At 41.1% G+C, this 21,956-nt stretch overlaps 1 protein-coding gene across 1 annotated transcript in view; it reads left to right on the forward strand.

Annotated features, from left to right (window-relative positions):
* The window catches only part of LOC139349209 (astrotactin-2-like), a 262,594-nt gene that overhangs the window by 227,325 nt on the left and 13,313 nt on the right, over nucleotides 1-21,956 (forward strand). Inside the window, exon 20 of the mRNA XM_070989796.1 lies at nucleotides 17,993-18,134. Coding sequence (XP_070845897.1) covers nucleotides 17,993-18,134 — 142 coding nt within the window. The remainder of the gene's footprint in view (nucleotides 1-17,992; nucleotides 18,135-21,956) is intronic.

Raw genomic sequence — 21,956 nt, forward strand, 5'->3', positions numbered from 1 at the left:
AGACACTTGGATGCGGCTCTCACTGGTTTCCCAAAGCCATGTTTCTATGTCAGTGCTGTCTAGACTAGGATAGGAGAAGGTACTGTATCCCCCAAGAGATAGATATTATTAAGGTCAGTCATTTGAGCATGAGAATAAATAGGTCTTGATTTTTTGGCTTGAAGGTTTCCACAGATTTGGCTTCTCTAATTGCAAGAGGTGCTTGATTCCAGAGATTCATCTCACTGGGAAAACACTGTGTGCGACCTGCTGTTACTTTGTTTCAGGGCTATTCAAGCAGCCTTACTGAAAATGGATTCCAGGTAAACTTCAACCGGTAGCGTGCTCTCAGTTAAAATTCTGTCCACATATTTTAAATGACCCATTTTCAAGTGTTATGTGAACAAATGTGATCAAAAAGTCTAGCTTAGTAAGTTTGGCCATATATATTATATAAGTTAATGCGTCTATATATCAATGTGTCCTTCCTTACTCAAATGATGTAGAACTTTAAAACTCCCCAGCACACCAGCAGACTAAGAGTCATTCACAAATTTCATCACCTGTGTGTGGATCTGCAATGATAAGTAGTTTATTTATTTTTTTAAACCTCCAAATCCCCCATCATTACTCCAGTTATCACTGCAGATGAGGAGTTGTATCTGTTTTGGAATGCAGCGAGTTTTTCCACTAGCTGGGTGACAGTTTTATCCATGTTAATAAGCGGATTCAAATGATGTCATATGTCACCCTTTGGCTCGGCTTTTTCATCCCTACCAGCTTCCTGCATGAATGGATGCAATCATAGAGTCCTTGAAAATCTTGACAGTGAATGGTATCTTCTTCTAAGCTAATATCCATAAATGTTGCTAATGTGACTCCCTCTCGCTCGATGTAGATTTATAAAAATGACATTACGCCTCTGCTCATAACATAACATAGGGCTGCGCATTTTCTTGCAGTAGGCAAGTGGAAAACACACGTCAGAGTTTTTGAGTGTGTTGTTTGGAGGTGTCTTCTTTAGTTAGAAACCCTCCATCATTATGGTGGGTGGTCTAAGGATCAACCATGTCAGCTCACTGACTGTTTCTAATGCTGCTGAGGCCTCTCCCTGCAATTTGTCAATTTCAGGCTCAGTGTACTGTGGCTTATGTCTGACTTTTAACACAAATGCATCATTATTCATTCATTCATTGCATCAGAATCATATTTTCTGCAATCATAAGTCCTGACTGATGATAGTTGGCTGTAAACACAGAAAAGGACATTATGCCCATGTAGAGCAGGACAGTTTGCACTTCTACCTGTCTTCACCTTGATTCAAGAAAATAAGTAAAAGCAGGGAAGAAAATAAATTGAGATCATGAAAAAGACTTTAGTGCATTAGGATATCATCATGCTCTGTTTCCATTCATGGGGCTTATCATGCCTGCCTTGTCTTTGTCACTCTTTTCGCATATCCAGGAAGGCTCTAGAGGGATCAGGGTGTTTTGTAACATCACTCTGTTTCTTTCACATCTGCACAAACCATCAGGAACAAGGTCCCTGTCTCCAATTCCTTTAGATCACCCCACTTATCAGTGCTGGTTAGAAAAAAGAAAGTGAAGGCTACTTTCTCAAAGGCTCCTCCCTGGTCACTCACAAATCTTCTCCCTGAGGTCAACAGTGACTGGAAGATAGACTTGCTGCTTTGATGTGCAATGAAAGCAGCGCAGTTCATATATCTTGTTGTTTATACTGACATGATGCTGTACTGTACTGTACCCTCAGTATTCTCACCACCACCCAGTTCTAGACCCATATATGTGTGGTTGTAAAACGTGAAAAAGAGAATCAACACCTGAATCATCCCCGGTTGTTTTCCTTTTTCACAGATGGTCATCATCTGTGGGTACCCTCTCTTTTAACTGACTGCCATTTCATTTATTTTCAACAAAGATACATTTCAGTAAAATTGAAGCTACAGGAAACCCTGAGACCAACAAAGACTCCCTTCTGTTCGTGTTGTTTCCTATGGCGACTTCATGACTAAATAGTAACACCTACAGTGAATGCACAGTATCAACAGGCCCCAAAATGTTGACCTATGTGATAGTACTTGTGTCCTCATGGACTCTGATATGCACCAGAGTTGATCTTTAGTGCTCACATTAGCAGTTAATCACAGGAGGTTGTCTGCTTGCTGGCTCTTGAATCACATATACAGTAAAGCCAAGGTTTCCTTTTCCAAGAATGTGAGCAGAAAGGCACCCAATGAACTTTGTTATCCTCTGGAAACGGCTCAGCACTACTACAAACCCCTAGCTCATCATGAAAAATGCTGCCACTCAATCTGTCATCCACATGATAACATATGACCTCGGACATGGATAGATTTCTTAAATAAATTGAGAACATAGCTGTAGGACACAGGGATGCTGCCAACCATTCCTGCTGAGCTCTGTGAGACCCCACACTCACTGTCAATTTGTCAATGCAGAAGGCCCACTGGGAATCAGACACACAACTCAACTTAATAACTGCAAAGGGGTCTCAAGGTATCACCCAGTAAGACACCCCGCCACCATGACAGACCACACACACCCAGATCAGGTCCATGGAGAGTCTGTGATCATCTTGGTGCAGAACAATCGACCCATCCTTGCAGCAAAGTTGAAGGTGAGGGCACTGTGACATTAAACACTCTCCTGGATAGATTCAGCAAAACCATTAAAAGAGAGTGCAATGAAGCCATCATCTAGTTTGGGGAAGTTAGTGCCGAGGGATCCCTGCCTGGGAATGTATAGCTGCGTAGTGCAGACTAAGATGCAGCCATGCAAACTGTCTTCAGAGCGATCCACAGAACAGAGCAGTCTTAGAAATACCATTTTGCAGTGTGCTTAAATGGAAGGAAGTGTGTCCTGCTTGAAGCCAGTTTGCTTTGATAGGGGGTTCCCAAGAACTCTGTCGTCATAGCAGATAAACACCTGCCGTTAGCTTACCGAGGCTGTGTGCTTAACATAGCATGTCAGCGTGTGCGCAGCAAGTGACGCAGGAAGTCGAGAGCAAGCAAAGCAGGGGCTTCTACCAACACGTCAGTGGAGGGTGTCTGATTCAGAACATCCATCCTCTCTTTGCCACGAAAATGAACAGTGAGGATGAGGGTACTGCAGATACTGCCATTACTGCCAAGAGCCAGGTCCTGCGGCTTAGCACAGAAGAAGTCCGAACACTGCTAGTGCCAGATGTACAGATGGAGCAGACAGAGAGGGATCACCTGTTCCTACAAGGCCAGGAAGGCAAGAGGGGCACTGACTCACTGAGATGAAGCGTAGGTGAAGATGAGGTCATCCCAGATTGCAGTTAATAGTCTCAACAGGATTTATTCAAGTGCTGAAAAAAAGCAGATGTGAGTGAGTCTTAATGGCCATACACAGTCTCCAAACATGATCACTCATCCCGATCGGCTGGGAAATTCAAATGTAAATTTTGGTGCCCTGCTATGCAGAGGAGAGTAATTAAGTTTGTAGATCGTGTTAAAGGGCACTGACTGTGTGTGAACAGAAGTATAACTGAAGGAAACCCTGATCATCAGTGACATTTTAATTCCTTAGCAAAACATTTACCTCTTTTCCCTCCCTGTCTGCTTACTCCTCGTGTTTCAAGATATGGAGCAAAAGTCAAATGAAACCCTGCTGGTGGTACATCTGCCTGTAAATAGGCTTCAACCAAGTGACCAACAGGGAAAAGCATCGTATTCCTGAAATCCTATCTGTAAACAATATATAAGTGTGTGTTGTCTGCTTCACAAGACAGGTGGATCTATAGAAAAAGCAGTAGTGGGCACCTTTGGAAAGCATTTAAAAACATGTACGTTGAAAGGTTTGTGGCTGTTTTATGACTGCTTTGTACTTACAACAGTCATATGTATATCAAATAATAGGTCAAAACAATTCATTAATGTTGTGTTCGTCCACACCTACACAAAGTGTCATTTATTGCTACTACTATGTGCCACATTTTGCCTGTTTTGTTTTGTGTATTATACTGTACCTTATCTTTTAAACTACTTATTCCTACTCTAAGGGACCCTTGTGTAGTTTATTTTACAAGCCTCTTTACCTCCTCTGATTTCAGTCACATCAGTGATGGGATATGAGTGATCCACTTCACTGGGCCTCACACAGGCCTCTAGATGGCACACCAAGGCAGAGACAGCGTTCACAGAGACACCAGTCAGAAAGGCAGTGCTGATGTATTAGTGTGGGGCTCAGCATTCCTCTACAGCAATAGGTCAGACCAGCTGTGATATGTAAGAAGATATCGAGGCTCGCAGACGATATTGAGACATTTGATAAGAGCGTTAAAATGGACAAATGCTGGAAAATCTCAAGTGGTAGCTTTAATACTTGCCTCAGCCCAAAATAAGTGTCAAAGCAACGAAGAAGTAATAACTGTAAGTTCTGTAGATGTTAATGTACATTTACAGCCTTTGTTTTCAACCTGTAGTCAAATTACAAAAAAAAACATGAAAAAAATCCTCTAAAGATATTTTGAATTGGCATTAGCCAATGATAAAGAACTGGCCTGATTTTATTTAAATTTAAGTCATTACAACAGCCTGGTAATTAACCTATACCATTAAAACATCTACTTTGTAACTGCACATTGTTTTGCAAATGAGTATATTTTGACTGCATGGGAGTAATTAGTGGCCACCTACACTGTAATGTCTGACACCCTTCAGCTCTGTTTCCTGTCTATCTCACTGGGAGTTCCCAAAAAAACAAAACAAAGGAAGGTGCCAAAAATGTGAGGAAATTTGTTTAATAAAAGGCTTAACCAAAGTATCCCTTATTTGCTGAATTCAGAAGGCTGCTGGGTTCCACTGTCACATTTTTACTATCCCTCCATTGTCTCGTCAGCTGCTAATTTGGGTGTCTTGTCCTTAAATCACAGTTATGCTGAGGTGACACTTTTTTGTGAATGCGCTCATCAGCGTAGCACTGTGCTTCCCACAACCCTCACACAAATGCACACACTTAGCGCTAATTAAAAACCTGTGAGTCTCTCTGTGTTGCGTCACAGCTGTATGACACCTGGTTCTGTGGCACGAAGAACAACCGAGGGCAGGGCAGGGCGGCAGAACTACGAGAACTGGCAGCATCGAGAAAGTGAGAGGAGGACTGTATGACAATGTGGAAAGACACGGTGAAGTGAGAGGAAGAGGGAGAAAGTGGGCAGAAGAGAAAAGAGGAGAGGAAAGGGAGATCGCAATGTAGAGGAGTGGAAGAGGGGCGCAGGCAGCAGCAGTGCTGAGGGTTACACAGCAATGATGTCACCTCATGCTGGCACTGTTGGACTGAGAAACAGATTAGCCATTTGATCTTTGCCCTTATTTTAGTTCCAGTTTCCTCCTCCCAGCTCACGCAGCCAGCTTAGTGGGATACATGACATGTGGATCTTCCTCTTCTTTACCCTCCTCTTCTGTCACATACCTCATACCTCTCTACTCTCCTCATATCCCTCTTTCTTCAGTGATCAGGGTCAGTGGTATCCCCCTCCCCAGTTTATGTAACAGCTCCATTATTGGTTGAGACCAAGAATGCCCCCCAATGCGTCGATAAGCCCTCATTCAAAGAGATTGAATTATATGGAGATAAACGGTGTCCTTGAGCATGGGTGCAGATAACAGATTGGAGTGACACAGCTGACTCTCTTTGTTTTGTTAATTAAAGATGACCTCATCGCTAAAAATGGACGCTGTGCACCTCCTCGTCACGAGCCTCGCCATCAGCAGATTGCAGATTGCAGGCAGGGGGCCAAGGGCTTTCTGCATTCCCTTTCCCTTTTTGCTTCCTTTCCCATTTTGCCTCTTCACACACACATTGTTAGCCTCTCTCTCCCCTCGCCATATAGTCTAGACTTTCCTGGTTTGATTTTTTTTGTTAGCCCATCTCTCTCAATAATCATAACGCTCCGTCAGTGTCCCTTAAGTAGATATGGACACTGAATGTGTGTTCATGGAACCTCTAACTCATATGAATGGATCTGTGCTGGAATTGTAATTAAGACATGATAAGGATGCTGCCCCTCAGTGCCTTCCTTGTCATTCATCAGTGCGTGTTGTCAGGTATTTTGTCTCCATCAGTCAGAAGGATACTAATGAGAACTTAATGTGTTATATAGCAATGACGCAAATTATGGTGGTCTGGACTTGAACTTTGTTGAATTTGGTGCTTGCTGAAAATCAATTTAAAATGCATTTGAGCATTAAATTGGGATTGATTAGTCTCACTTTGCAATTCAGGGCGTTGGAAACACTTAACGAGGTAGAAATAAATATTTACTTGTGATGGAATTTCTCTCTGCATTAATGAACAGGAAAGGACCCACACTCCTTGTCGATTTATTTGAAGCTATTACAATTATAGCCTGGACACATTTTGCTGCTGATACAGTATTTGTGCTCCAATTGGCCACAATACACAAAATCCTTGACAAATGTTTTCTTTCTTTCACCTCTTAATAGCAGTATCTTGTATGGAAGTATACCTGTGTGGTGCTAGAAAATAAAAAGAGTAGTTTGTTGAGTTGTTGAGTAACATTTAATTAATTTATAATTAATGGTTCTCAGGTTCTGTTGCTACAGGGAGCTTCACATGGAGCCACACAACATGGATTGCAAAAGATAACCAATGTCCTATTTTGCATAAGCTTTGCCACTTTATGAGAGAGGGCAAATAAGTATATGCTCGTCAGTAAACTAAGAGAGTTAGGGGGCACAAGCTGGTCTCAATTGAAGAGACAAGCAACAATTGCTCACCATACACAAGTCTATTCCACAGAGCCAGCTGAAGCCACCACAGCCCACCAGTCTTGTGGTACAGCAGGTGGAGGATCGCAATGCACATCAACCAGTCAATAGAGTGCAGCATCACAGTAAGACACAAGCCAACAGCCTGTCAACACCCACAGGTCTATTCTTAGTGCTAAGTACAGACCCAGGGGGAGACAGAGCCTCAGTAAAAGGAGCCTGGGGCAGTAAAAACAGACCACACACGGGTCACATCAAAATGGTAGACATGGACCCATGGTGCCATTAGTCCGTGACGAACCATCACACCTGACCCAATTTCTTGCTATGCAGAAAGGGCAGGGGCAGCCCTTTGTCAAACAGCATGTCATGCTCAGGTTGTTAGAGCCAGTGAGCTCCACAGTTCTGGAGAGGAACCAAGGAAGGTCTGACACAAAGAATATGGCCAGCAGGCAGGGCATCGACTATGCTGCCAATGAGTATCTATAGCAGCAGACGTAAGATGGGGCTGTGGAATGCAAAAAATTAAGCCTTATTTGCATGATACAACTTTCAGTGTGAGTATGAGTGAGGAACTGCATACTTGGCATTTGTTTAGGTGTGACCTCATTTAACCTTATGTCTGTAATACTATCAGTCCACAGAGCTGCAGAAATTTCATTGAGCTGTGTATGATTGACAGAGTGACAGTGAAATTAAACATCAAAATTATCCTAAGGATGGTCAAATAATTAATTAATTGATTTTTGCCATTACATCATTCTTTCAGACCCATATGTTACTTTAGCTTCTAATATCACATCTTATCTTTGATTATAACATGCCCTGGACGAAAACTCAATTATTATTAGCTGGAGGGAAGTTGATTAATTTCAGATAACTGTAAGGCTCTGACGTAATACTCTTATTACTCTTGCAAATTAATGTGTTATCAAGATGTAAGAGTTCCACCGAACTGTCCATTATATTACTTACTGCTCAACAACAACATGCAGTCTCATCAGTCAAATGTTGACCAAATTAGTAAAAGACACAGCTAATAGGTATGCAGGTGCAGTCTTAGTCACTTTAGGAAAGCTACATTGTGCCTGTATAACGCATTCATCAGCTCTTGTATTTGGCATTGGCTAGAATAAAATGACACATGGTTGCCAATTTGTTCGGGAATATTCAGGGGGATTGCTTAAAAAAAACTGCCAGGGTTCAGATTTCATCCCCATTTGGGACATCTATAAAGTCTGTTGTGTTTTCAATATATATTTTGGATTTTTGGATTTACATTTATCTTCATACACTGAGTCCCAGCTTGGACACCTAACATGATTGTATTAAAATTACTTTGTGCAGAATTTGAACCTATTTACTGTATCATGGTGTGTTGATTGATGGATTGAGGCGGAGGATTGTTATCTCGCCAATAGCATTGTCCAAGGACAGGAAATGTTGGTTGTTGGTGTTGTTGGTTTGTATGCCACTTTGGTCTAGACTGAAATATCTCACTATTGGATGGATATCTTGTACAGACATTCGTGGTCCCCAGAGGATAAAGTCCTCTTTGTTGATCCCCTGACCTTTCCTATAGCACCACCATCAGGACAAATTTTCTCTTATCCAACATTTACAGTACTAGATTGATAGACAATTAGCCCTTATGACTTTGATGATCCTCTGACATTTCCTCTTTGGCTACCATGATGCTAAATGATGTAAATGATATGTCTGGACAAATAATGGATAGAATTCCATGAAAGTTTCTACAGATATTGATGTTCCAGTCCAAAACTCTTGTAAAAACTTTGGTGATACTTCATCTAGCATCATCAAAGTCTACCACTTTGGTTTGTGACCAAATCCTGGCAAAACTAATGACATTCCCCATGGCACATTTAGTGCTGATCAGCAAATGTTAGCATGCCAACAAACTAATTTAAATTGGCAGATATGGTATGCGTTACACTTGCTAAACATCAGCACTGTTAGCGTTGTCACTATGAGAATGTTGACATACCAATTTTAGCAGTTAAAATTAACTAAAATTATTTCTGTAGGGAGCACCTAACATGGCAATAGACTCTCAGTCTTGGGCAAGTATATTTGTGGATCACAGAATCAGAGAATGAGTAGAGGGCTGTCTTGTTCTGTTGTGATGCTGATGATATGCCGTTCTACCTGTCAGATGTACTGCAGAAGTAAAAAGAAAAGCATGCCATATATATTTATTGTCAAGAAAAAACATATAGCTGATGTTCAGTGGATCAGTGGTTGTATAATAAAGTAAGAAAGACAGTTTAGGAATCTCCAAGACCTGATACAGACAATAAATGAAATTGTAATGACACATGGAGAGTTCAAATTGAGATATGTGGACAAAAGGACAATGCACAATACAGTTCAACACATGATTCTGCATAACAGTACATGCACATAATTCCATTCCAGTCTATTTTAGCCTTCTCTCTCAAACCATGAAAAAAACAGTTTTCATGAATTAATGATGTATCTTTCTGCCAGCACAATGCCTCAGCAGGATTGTCCAAAGGGATGTCCTTCTACCTGATTAGAAAAACTTGGACAATTATGTGCAACTCAACCTGCTTGGAGTAAATCTATTTCCCACAGTGCTTTGTTCCCCCTTCTTGCCTTGGATGCCATGAGTTAATCGCCGCAACTCAATTGCAACCCCCACCCACACATAAGCACTCTTAAATGTGTGTCTTGTTTTTTCTTTTTTTTTTCACCTTGAATTTCCTGCCATAGGCGGCATTCGGTTCCATGTGACAGTTTGTGTATACCTGTGTAATGTCTACTGTGCGTGTGTGTGAGAGAGAGAGAGGAAGGGAGGAAGGTGACGTTGCGTAGGCTCAGTGTGGGGAGTGGAGGGTTGAGTGCTGACAGTTTAACAGAAGAGGCCCCTAGCAGGTTTGGCAGCCCACAGGAAATATAAAGCTTGTGATTTGTTTGTTAACATAAAGCTTGTGTTTTGTTTGTTTAAAAAGAGTCCACTGTGCAATTGCCTGGACTGATACTAGGTTGACATATAAAGACAGACACAGTAAAACAGAAGGGTGAAAGAGGGGAGTTTGAGGACAAACAGGAATGCAATTTGAGAAGGAGAAAGAAAAAACACAAACATAGACCAGCACACACTGTAGTACATGTTCATGTACACATACAGCACCTGATCATTTAATATGAATTTATTATTACAAGATGAGAACATTATTTCAATTGTCAGTAAGATTATAATTCAGCTGCCGCTGGTTCTGAAATTACAGAAACAATGATGGAAATTTTAAGGGCAAACATGCCTTGAAATAGGGCTGCACGGTGGCGCAGCAGGTAGTGTGCGTGCCTCACAGCAAGAAGGTCGCCGGTTGGATTCCCGGGTCAGGCCTTTCTGTGTGAAGTTTGCATGTTCTTCCCGTGCATGCGTGGGTTCTCTCCGGACACTCCGGCTTCCTCCCACAGACCAAAAAACATGCTCATTAGGTTAATTGGTGACTGTAAAATTGCCCCTAGGTGTGAGAGTGAATGGGTGTATGTCTGTATATGTTGCCCTGCGATCGGCTGGCGACCGGTCCAGAGTGTACCCCGCCTCTCGCCCATTGACAGCCGAGATAGGCTCCGGCCCCCCCGCGACCCCGAAAGGGATAAGCGGCATAGAAAATGGATGGATGGATGCCTCGAAATAGTGTATATATTATAAAAAACAACTAACATTTTACAGTGCAGTCGTTTTTTTAACCTTTGATTATCTACTGGCAAACGATTTACAATATGAACTTGTGGCTGAGAAAGTGAATGAACAGTGCTTTACCACAGTGTTTTTTCTTCTGCCACTTTCCCTCAAATTTCCTCTTTGAGCAGAAAAAAAGTCCTAATGTGTGAACCCACTGACCTTGAGGATTTACACGTACACACTCCCTCTAACACACACACACACACACACACACACACACACACACACACACACACACACACACACACACACACACACACACACACACACACACACACACACCCTCTCTCTCTCTCACACAGCTAATGGCTGAGGTAATTACACTGTGCCTGAATTCACTGGTGTAATTGTAATGATATGTGAGGGATAACAGAGTAGTAAATCTGGCTTCCAGCATCAGACTAAATGCCACCGTGTACACACCTGTCTCCATATCCAGCCACAGAGGGACAAATAAGGTGAACATGGGCTGTGCTTGTGTGTTTGTCCGCCTGCATGTAAGTATGCATACAGTATATTGTAAATTGCATGCATGTTCTTTGTGTGCTTATGGTTTATAATCCCACTCTTGGGTTTCCAGTTTTCTACTGTTGCAGCGTTTTGTTCACTCTTTGTTATTTCCCATTGCGCGCCTATGGCTACTATTCACCCCGTGCTACCCACAGAGGAAGGATCTCTCTTTGAATTTCCCATCCCACGACCACCCCCTCACCGTTTTTCTGTCTTTTGTTATGTGCCAGTGTTTTTCGAGAGGGGTTTTCCTCGTCTTCTTAGAGAATTTGTGTGAGTCTGGGTCAGGAACTGTTGCTGTTGTGGGCCAGCAAAGCCCTTTGAGACACTGTATATGACATTGGTCTGTACGAATAAACTTGACATGACTTTGCAACTACATGATAGTTACGAGGGCTGTGTGTGTTTGAATCGGAGCGGTTCTCTTTGTACGCTGTCCATCAGCCCGTCTCGTCATGTTCCCATGATTTGCTATTATTTGTTCCCCTCTCTGCTTACTAAAAAGGTCACCTGGCATTTGCCATGAGGTTTTAATCGCCATGTAAGCTGGAGAACACGCAAAATGGCTTTTACCGTAATAGAATTTCGAGGGCCTTAATTTTTGCCAGCTGTGTGCTGTTTTGGCTTTGGTATTGACAGAAATGTTGACGGACCACAGGCCTACCCATGAGAAACCCCTAAGAAGGGTAGAACCATAAACGCTGCTTCTGGGTGGGTTTAAATATCCTATTCTGCAGTTAATGGATTTGATTTTGAGTATTATTAACTAATTCTAGATTGGTATGCAAGGACTTAAAAGCTACCACCTTGGAGGTAGTGCATGACTGAAGGTTCTGTACGATGCAGAAATGAGCAAACTTTCACAGAGATAGCTGTATGTGTGTGCCAATGGCTTGTGAAAACACTTCCAGTTTAGCAGTTGAGTCATACCATCATTTTGCATGTGCGAACACTCCACATTCGATTCATCACCCCATGTCATTTCCTCAACCCAGTCTCCACTCCCTCAGCCGCACACACAGACACACACACACACACACACACAGACACACACACACACACACACACACACACACACACACACACACACACACACACACACACACACACACACCATCTTCCTCACCTCTCCTCTCTTGTGATACTGAATGAAAGCAAATGTTCTCTTCTTCTTCTTCTTCTTCTTCTTCTTCTTCTTCTTCTTCTTCTTCTTCTTCTTCTTCTTCTTCTTCTGTGCTCTCTCACACAGAAGGCTATAGTGAGCAGGAGGGCAAGGTGTTAATAAAGGGATTATGCTAAAGTATACCAGGGCACCAAATCAAAGGCATATGTTTTGAGGCCGTGAGTGATAAATTATTAACACTGGGAACCACGAAAAGCAATATTTATTAGAAAGTCCATTGTGTTGTAGCACACTGGCTTTGTCAGGGTTTGCGAGAACATGTGCTGCTGATTCATAGACTGTTGTTATACAACAAGTGTTGCTGGAATTTCCTCTTTCTCTACTTTGAATCAAGACGTGGCTTGATTAGGAGAGATATAGAGGGAGACCGCTGCCATATGTTTAAAGCTTAAAGCCAAGTTTCAAAGATTAACAGTTCAAACCTTGAGAATGAATTTGGACTTGTGCTAAGCGTTCCGCAGGCGTAAGATCAGACACAAGAAGTCTGCCTTTAGTTTGACTGACCTCTCCTTGACTAAAAATGAATGCTCGTAAATAATGTTTCCTTGGCTTGGTAATGGTTACATGCACTCAACAGTATTTCTAGATGCCTTTCAGCACTCTCATGGTTCCTGCACTGTCTGTCAGTGCTCTTATGTGGGATCAGTTTGCAGCTTCAGGTGGTGTCACCTTGTATCTCGTTTCTCTTAAATCGGTGAGGAGTGAGGGCAGGACCATTGATTTAACTATTTCTTTGCCCTCTGGTGAAATTAAAGTTACTTATGCTGCATTTCACATTGAAACTGCTCTTATTTGCTTATATATAATGCAAATGTGCAATTTGTAATGACATTTCATATAATTTGTTAAACTACTGTCCTATATCTATGACGCTGGCTTAGAGTCTTTCAGTATTTAATTTTCATTACTGACATTCATTTGCTTTTTGCAAACTGCCATTTACGCAGAAAAGGCCAATATCAGCCTCTTTACTGTGTGCAAATGATGGGACATAGTGTACCCCTGCTAAGCCTGCATACTGGTCTTATATTTATGTAATTGTATCACAGTTTATAGCTTTCAGATGGCTCTGATTAAAGATGGTTTGACCCATGGAATGTGTTGGCAGAGTTTGCTAGGTACGGGTATATGATTGTTAAAAGAACTAAAACATACACTGTGTTCTCCTGCTGAGTCCTTAAATTGATAATTATACAGTAAGCCACTCAAGAGCCACCGACGACCAGACCAAAGACATTTGTCTTTTGTTTAGTCTTCCAGATGGATCAAAGTTACTTAAGCACTTCCTCGTGCTGTCAGTGGTATATTTAACACTGTACATGTAATGTTCAATTATGACACGTTGCCTCATGTCACTGAGCTAAGCTCGTGCTGCCCCTCTCTATTATGCCTATGGGAGAAATAACATATTTCTAACACTGTTACTGTAGTACAAATGCATATTGTCACACCAAGTTTATGTTGTGGTTCAGGACCCAAACTGGCAAATAATAGTGTTGCATATTAACCAAAGCATAAGCATTATGATCAATGCGTTTGATAACTGAATATTAAGTGCATTTTGTCACTCATAAATCATAAATGAATTATGCATTCATGGCAAATTTTTGAACACTAGGCAGTACTTTAGAAAGATGCAAATATATTGCAGTTGTTATTCTTTCTTGTTTATCACGTCACCCTTGAAATGCAAAGCCCAGGTACAGGTCCTATAAGATTCTGTAAATCGAAAGGAAGAAAGGAAGTCATCTGATGTTGGTATGCCAAACTATCTGATGTGAAAACATTTGAATACTGTTCCACTTTGAGCTAGTCATGCATGCGAAAAAGCAGCAGCAGAGCTCAGCGGGCTATATAATCTCATCTTCCCTCCTGTCCTTTTACAGTTCTTTTGCCCTTTTTTGGTTGTTTTTGTCAAAAGTCTTCAGGGAGATGCGTGCATTGTCCTTTCAATATGTGTCCATTGTCTATGGGCTAAATTTTCAATGGGACTGTAAAAAGAAAAAAAAAACTTGCGACCCAGCAATGATCAATATCAGAGAGGATAAAAGGGTAGCCATCGGTGAGCACGCGCTCTATGCTACATGTGCATGAGTGAGTATGTCTGCTGTTCGATTTTTGCAAGTCAGGAGTATGTTATAATCACATACATCATCTCACCCCGCTAAATAACTCACACGTGGTTGCTCCTGAACTGTACTGTAGTCACGCATCAGCTCCTTGATTTATTCTGACTGTCAAAACATCCATTGACATCATCATTCCTCTCCATGACCACATCCAAAATCATAAAACATCAGAGCACTCACCGTTCTTTTTTCTTTCCTCTCTCATTGTTTGCCTCTTTCTGTCTTGATTTTTTTCCTCATTCCTTCCCTCCTTTTACTCACTTTTGTCCATGCTGTATTTGGAGCTGTCTCTTTCTACTTTTAGCCTTTGTGAAGTAGCAGAAATCTGGCTTTCAATCGGCATTCCTCTCGTCGTTGCTCACAATAAAAGTTGGGGGAATGGACTTGAAAGGTAATGAATGCAAGCCGAATCAGGTCAACAGTCAGTCTTAAATAGATCATTACCAATTGTTTCTGCGAAAGATGAAATGGTCTGATAGAGATACCTTATTGTTCCACCAAGTTTTGGTACTTAACCTACTAAATACACTTACTCCACGAAAAGCAAGAGAACTGAACACTAAATTGGGACATACATAGCAAACATTTGGATTTGTACAAGCAGCCAGTAGAGCTAATTAAAAACACTGAGACAAGTTTCCCATGCAACATACCAGCTATGAGCTATAAGCTACTGATATCATGAATTTTATCACATCTAAACAGTGTTCAGCTTAGTGTAGCCATATTGAGTACTGGAGTGTCCAGACAAATAAAATACTTGACTACACAACTTCTGCAGAATAAAATCTGATGGGGAACACGATTCAATATCTTCTTTGCAATAAATTTGTCCTTCACCTTTAATATCATTCATTTAAGGTATTTCAATTTTCATGTGGCCTTTTTTGATAATTCAGTGTCCTTGTGCATAAACGTAGATAATTAGGTGATGCATTCCATGCCTTTGGCAGAGTAGAGGACAGCCTTGTCAAAAACAGCTGGAAAACTTTACAACGGCTGTCCAAAGTTTTGTGTGATCTTCTGTTTGCAGATGATTGTGCCCTCGATGCTGGTAAAGACGTGGAGAATGCAGGTTATTACTGATCTTCAAAACATGTGTAGTTTTGGTCTTATAGGATTACAAAGTATTACAAAGAGGAGAGAAGCTATTCATCAACCATCCTCAGGAAAATCCTGTACGAAGCCTTGCATTATAGTCAATAGAGAAACTTTCACTTGTCTTTGCAGCACACTTTCCAGATAAGGGAACGTCAGTGTGAAAGTTAATAGCAGAATAAACGCATACAAATCTCACAGAATCACAGAGGCATTATCCTTACAACAAAGCTAAGGGTATATGAGACGGTTGTGATGTCAATGCTGCTGCACACTGCAAGGCTTGGCCAATATGATTTGTGATACTGACATCCTCACCTGTGCAGGTTGAGTATTCATACCATGCTTGGAAACTGGCTGAAACATACTCCACGTTTCTCTATGGCAAACTAAGGGAAAAGGTCCAGACATCTGTTCAGTGCTGCAGTTTACATAGGCATACAAAGTGCAGTGCATTAACACTGGAGACCAGGTTTTACATCCAGAGTTCTTTGTGTGGTTAGGCTCCTAAAACACTTTGGTTAAGGTTAGGGTAAGATTGTGGTCCTGCCTTGTGCTTTAAGCATTCATTGACTTTTTCCACATTAACCAATACCACAATCTTACTCTAATCTTAATCAAGTGCTTTGAGTTGCCTCAACATAACCATAAAACACAAATCATGTTTCAAGACAAACGAACTATGTTATTAAATGTTATGTTCAGATATGGTCAATATGAACAGTTTGCAACTTTGCAGATACGTTCAATAAAAATGTTCCCTCATTAAGTTGATAAAAACATCATTGAAGCAGCCCAAAGTGTATTTGCGGTTGCAAGTTGGCAGTGAATACATATATGTAATTTCAAGGAGACAGAGTTGTATATAGTAGCCACAGCATATGCAATCATGAATTAGACAGTTGCTAGCTTGTAAATATCTTCATTATCACTCCTGTTAATAGCTAACACAAAGCAGATGGCACCACTGAAAGACAGACTTATTTAGATTAGTAAAAACTAGTAAACATTGCAAGTAAACATTTAGAGAGCAGCCAAATGAAGTGCAGATCTGTTCCATAAATAATAATGAGCCATTCCACTCTTCCAGTACTGAACTGGAGGAGTGGAATGGCTCCATTGTTCGAGTTTAACTTCATCAATAAAACAATATGGACTATATGATCTAGAAATATAATTTTCATCATTATGCAAAACGTCTGGCTTCTTAATTTTCCTGTAGACAAACCAAGATAACCTTTCACTGTGAGTAACAATTTATCCAAAGATCATCAGAATGTACAGTATATAAACACTGTATGCAGGTGGTCTTGAAGCTTGAGAAAGTTGAAAAATGAAGCATGAAAGTTTGTTATGATGTAAGTTGTTCATGTTAAAAGGTAACAAATGGGAATTCCAGCTTGAAATGTCCAGGAGGTACACACTCCTTCATCAACATCCATGGGAGATTGGTCCAACATTTTGACAAAAACATTAAAATTGCAAATTTATGCATGCTGATATTGATACAGACAACTTCTTTTGCAGCCCTGAGCAAAGTTTAACAACAGAATAAATGAATCCAGTTTCAGATACATGTCTTAAACGGTAAACCCACCAAAAGAGCAACCCTGCAATAGTGCAGGAATGTGTTTGGGGGAAACCTCCTATACACAGAGCTCTTTCTGTGAAAAGGTCAAATCATTCATTCGTGCAGTTCTTTTTCCTCTCTTCTGCAACCTTTTCTTACCATCCCCTTGTGCCCTACCAGCCAGACTTACTCCCTGTGTTTATAAGTTGGCCCATGTATCATAAGCTAAAACTAAGCTGCCCTTTACCTCGTGTAGAAATAGTTGGAAATCCAACCGTTTGAGAGCTTTTAAACTATTTTGACAGCTCCCTCTTTTTTCCATCACCCCCATGAGCACTGGAAACTGGCGTCTAGTATGTGTGTGTCTAAATGAACAAGTGTGCGTCGCTTGCCTTTCCCGTAAGCTGACATGAAAGATATTTCACAACTTGTGAAGTAGTGTTTTGTGAGACGCCAGTGTGCTCAGTGAGATATCATTGTAACAGTACCATGTGTCCATAAAGGAAAGCAATCCTGTTTTCTTACAGTTCTATAATGTAGTATGTATTGGGTTGCTGCCAGTAAAAAGTTATATTTAATTTAGCTTTGGACTCAATGTTGGTGATATGTTTCCCACTGGACCGGTCAGAGGTGAAACTCACAACACCAGAGTCAAATGGCACAATCATTGATAAGGAAAGGGCTTTTTCAGAAATGTAGAAATTCATTCATGACTAAGTTCATGTTGTGCACCATTGTTTTTCCTGTGTTGAAACATGTGGTGGAACCAAAACATGTGGCGTTGTTTTTGTTTAACTAAGAACAATAGATGAAAGATAATGTTGAAAGATAAGTTTGCCTTTTTTCCCTCTTTTTTTGGCAAAAAGAATCATAGCTGGTAATTCAGAACAAATAACATTTCCAGAGTGACCTTTATGTAAGATTTTATTGATTCTTCCTGTCTTTATTTCATCCTTCCTTCTCTCTTCTAATTTCATCTCTCTACCAGGTGAGGTTCTGAGCTTAATGGATGATCTGTTTTCTGGTTTGGGTTCATCCTGTGTTGTTGCCGGGAGAAGGACTGGAGACCATCCTCACTCTGTTCTATATTCAGTGGTCTTCAAGTGCCTGGAGCCCGACAGTCTCTACAAGTAAGTCTCCCAATGCCCTTTGTCATGTATTTTCAGGTCAGTTGAGTAACTGATTTATTGTGGCTATTTATTTCATTCCCATATGCACAAACATGAGTCCTAAATTCAGTTCTGTTGTAGTTTCATGGTTCCGGCACATGTCTATGAAGTATGGAAAGTCCCTTATCATTTCCAGATCTCAATGGGTGAAAAAAATACATAGAACATAGATATTAAAACTTTTGGGAAAGATCTGTTTTGTGTGTTGATAAAATTACATACAATATATTAAAAGCGGGAGGAGAATTGCCATCTGATCGCAGTAGGGAGTTTGTGTGCTCCCCTGTGATACTTTGAACTGTGTTATGGAGCTCCCAGCATGATCTACCAAGGCGCATTGATTCCAGGTGAGGTGAGGGGCTAGACTATGACTCTGAAATGTATATATAGTCAACATCTTAAAAAAAGAGTATCCTTGCACAGGTTAGGGAAACCAGAGCCCCATCCTGACGCCTGGAATGCTTTCAGATAAGCACTTGGTGGCCGGACATGTCCCCATGGGGTCTAATCAGCCAAAAGAAGGAACGCAGGACCACCACCATGTGGTCCACCACCTGTAATGTTAGATGTAGGGATCTGGTGCATTGCCGGTCTGACAAGAGCACATTTGGTGGTTTAGATGTGCTGACCCGTCTACAAACATTTGGAAGCCTTTCTGGTATGAAAGCAAGTGCTGGCTATCTAATACTAGTCACTGTATAATTTGGTTCACCTCTATGTACTGAAGTAGAATAACACACCTGTAGAGGGTCTGAACTCCCTCATGAGAGGTACATGGTGGGTGCACAGGTACTCAAGAGCCCATTTTCCATGGAGAACAAGAGTCATCTCATTGCAATTGTGTGTTGTAGCAAGGAAGACACACTGTTGTGCCTTCCACTGAACAGCAGTTAGGAGTATCAAGCGTTCTCTTAGTCTCTAGGTTTGTCCAGGTGACAGAAAAAACTATAGGGGTTGACTGGCAGGCCCACCCTGCCTGATCTGAGCAATGTAGTGTGTTGTCACTGACATATAGTGTATAAGTATACCTGGTACAAGAACACCTTTCCACAAATGTGTGTAGGTCTGCCTTAAAAGCCATTGTGGCAGCAAGAACCTGTTGGTGGGCACTTGCAGAGACGGAAGCTGTCTTCATGGATCCAAAACTTTGTGCCCAAACCCAAAAGAACCAGGAAATGGACTACCTGGAATCAAACTGATCTATTATTTGAAAGTTGGAACCTGGACCTGTCCAGAACCAAGAAATGTCAGACCTGAACCTGACCAGGAGATACAGACCCAATCAACCTGATTTCAAAGCTGATTGCTATTAACATGTTAAATCTGATTTACAAGTTGTCAACACTAAACTTTGTGTCTCACCAAATGTACTGTTAGTTGCCTTCTCCCTTGAACCTGCCTATGACCCATAATCCATCCTCCTTGCCAAGAAAGTTGGTAAAATATCCAGATTATTCTTCTCCTGCTAGTTGAAACACAGATTATTTCTATATTTATTATTTTAAAAGTCCACTTGCTGTCACAGTGACAGATGACAAAAACAACTTGCCTAGAATCAGTTTTGCAGTTTTGTTGCATCTACCATAATAAAGATAACTTCGGCTGTTTGCCCATTTGAACAATAATAATGATTGTTCAAGTTTTACTCAAGATGTTAAACAGACCCAGGTAATAGAGTAGGACACAACCTGGACCCAAGTACTAACATAAAATGTGGATCCAAACCCATACAGGTCCTGGCTCAGGTCTCAGGTCTTCGGGTTTGGGTGGGCCCGTGCAAACCTCTAGCCCAGGGGACTCCTTAGTCAGTGGCCAGGTTTTAGGAAACCTGAAGTTCTCAGAAGCAAATGTGTAGAAGGGGTTTGGCAAGCTAACCAAGACTGTTCTCAGCAGAAGAGAACTGCTGACCTTGATTTTGAGGACTCCTGAACCCGACTCACACTACTGCTGTATTGTAGGACGGGTTGGAGGATTCATGGGAGGCCTCACCCACGTCTTTGGTGTAGGTAGGCAAAAAGTGCAGCAGTGACAAGATGCTAGAGGTGGTTGAGATCTTCCCTGATATTCTAAAGTCTCAAAATACATTTTGGAAGTCTTGGTTGATACATCTCATCATTGTCCCATGGAAGTCAGGGTATATGACTATGAACTGGAAAAAGAGGGCGGTAGTCCCATTTTGGTTAAAAAGGGGACTGGAGAATATGCTCTGATTAGCAGGGTATCACACTATCAGCAATCAGCCAAGGGACAAGTAATTAGTTTTTGATTGAAGTCATGATCAAAGTGTGGGATTTTTTTTGTCACATGGTAGAGCTAAACATGTTCGCTATTGCTAACCATTACAACTAGACAGTAATCAGCAATTGCATTACTTTACCAAGGCTGCACAATCCTATCCCGGCTCACCTACAGTATTCTGTGACATTGCTCCTGGTCTCAGGCTGCAATTTATTGCAACCCAATTGACTTGATCCTCTTTCTGACCACATTTTTATGAGTTCAATGTTTCCCATTGCCATATAAAGACCTTTCATTAAACATTATGTTGTGGCCATGTTTGCATCTTTCCCAAACAACAATGACTGAGGAAATATCAGCAATACCACATCCTCCCCTGGGTGTCTACAATTCCCACTGCAAATGTTATTTTGTTTCAGGGGGTGAATTTTGTTACCTACTCCTGAACAACAGCTGGGTTGAGTTAACTAAGAGAAGCATACTTAGTCTCAACGTGGTGGGAGTGGTGGATGCTTCCGTTCTTTTATGTTCTCTTTGGTCAGAGGACAGCATGAGTTTAGTAAATACAGAAGGATCCCTGTTAAGATGCAGTATTTGTTCAACTCAAAGAACAAATTGACCACTCTTTGTAGATGTGGGGGGCATTTAACTAACAGACAGACCTTGCCTAAGGTCATTAGATTCATAACGATCACCCTAACATTTACAATAGAAAGTAAAATGGTTACTGTCATGAGAAATGGGCTGCACTGTCTATCTGCTGTTGCTGATTGTGGATTTGTTAGTGAATGGGATTACCTCGTCAGTCATTAGAGTCAGTCATAAATATAACGCCCTGTCAACTGTATGGTGGAGCGATGCTTCTCCCAGTGTGTATTGCTGTGATGTTCATATCCTATGAGCGGTATTTGCTTCCCTCTAAATCATGAAACAAAGTTGCAAGAGCAGCAATAATGGGTGAACCAGACAGGACCCAGATGTTGTGGCTGACATTGGACACATGAAACACACTGTCTTCTCAGCTTTTGACTGTCTTCTCTGTCTTGTTAAGTGTCTTATGTTTACAATGCTCTTGCTATTTGGTGGCCAAGGTTTGTTTTGGGAACTGCATCAGTGCCCCTCTCAAAGAAGCAGGAAGGATTTAAATCTATGGGAAACCTGATCTACAGTCATGTTTTCCCAAGTCTAAGTCAAGGTTACAAAAAATAAATAACTTGAAGGTTACACAGTTTAATCTGGCTTTTCCAATGGGAGTCCAAATGGTTAGGTGAGTCCATTAAATTTAAATAATGAAGATAAAGTAAAAATAATAGAATCATGCCTCACGGTTGTATACCCCCACCAACCAGTCAAGTTACATTTATTTTGTGTGTTACTCATATAATATATGTACTGAAGACTTTGAAGGAATTGAGTAAAAGTTATGAAGTGTATTTTTTGCAAAATGGAAGTTATCACATGTGTGATTCCAGCACATAAATTCCAGGGAGAAACATATTGTCTTCACTTAAAGACTGTTTTTATAGAGGAGTACAGGGGACTGAT

The sequence above is a fragment of the Chaetodon trifascialis genome, chromosome 20, assembly GCF_039877785.1.
Source record: "Chaetodon trifascialis isolate fChaTrf1 chromosome 20, fChaTrf1.hap1, whole genome shotgun sequence".
NCBI lineage: Eukaryota > Metazoa > Chordata > Actinopteri > Chaetodontiformes > Chaetodontidae > Chaetodon > Chaetodon trifascialis.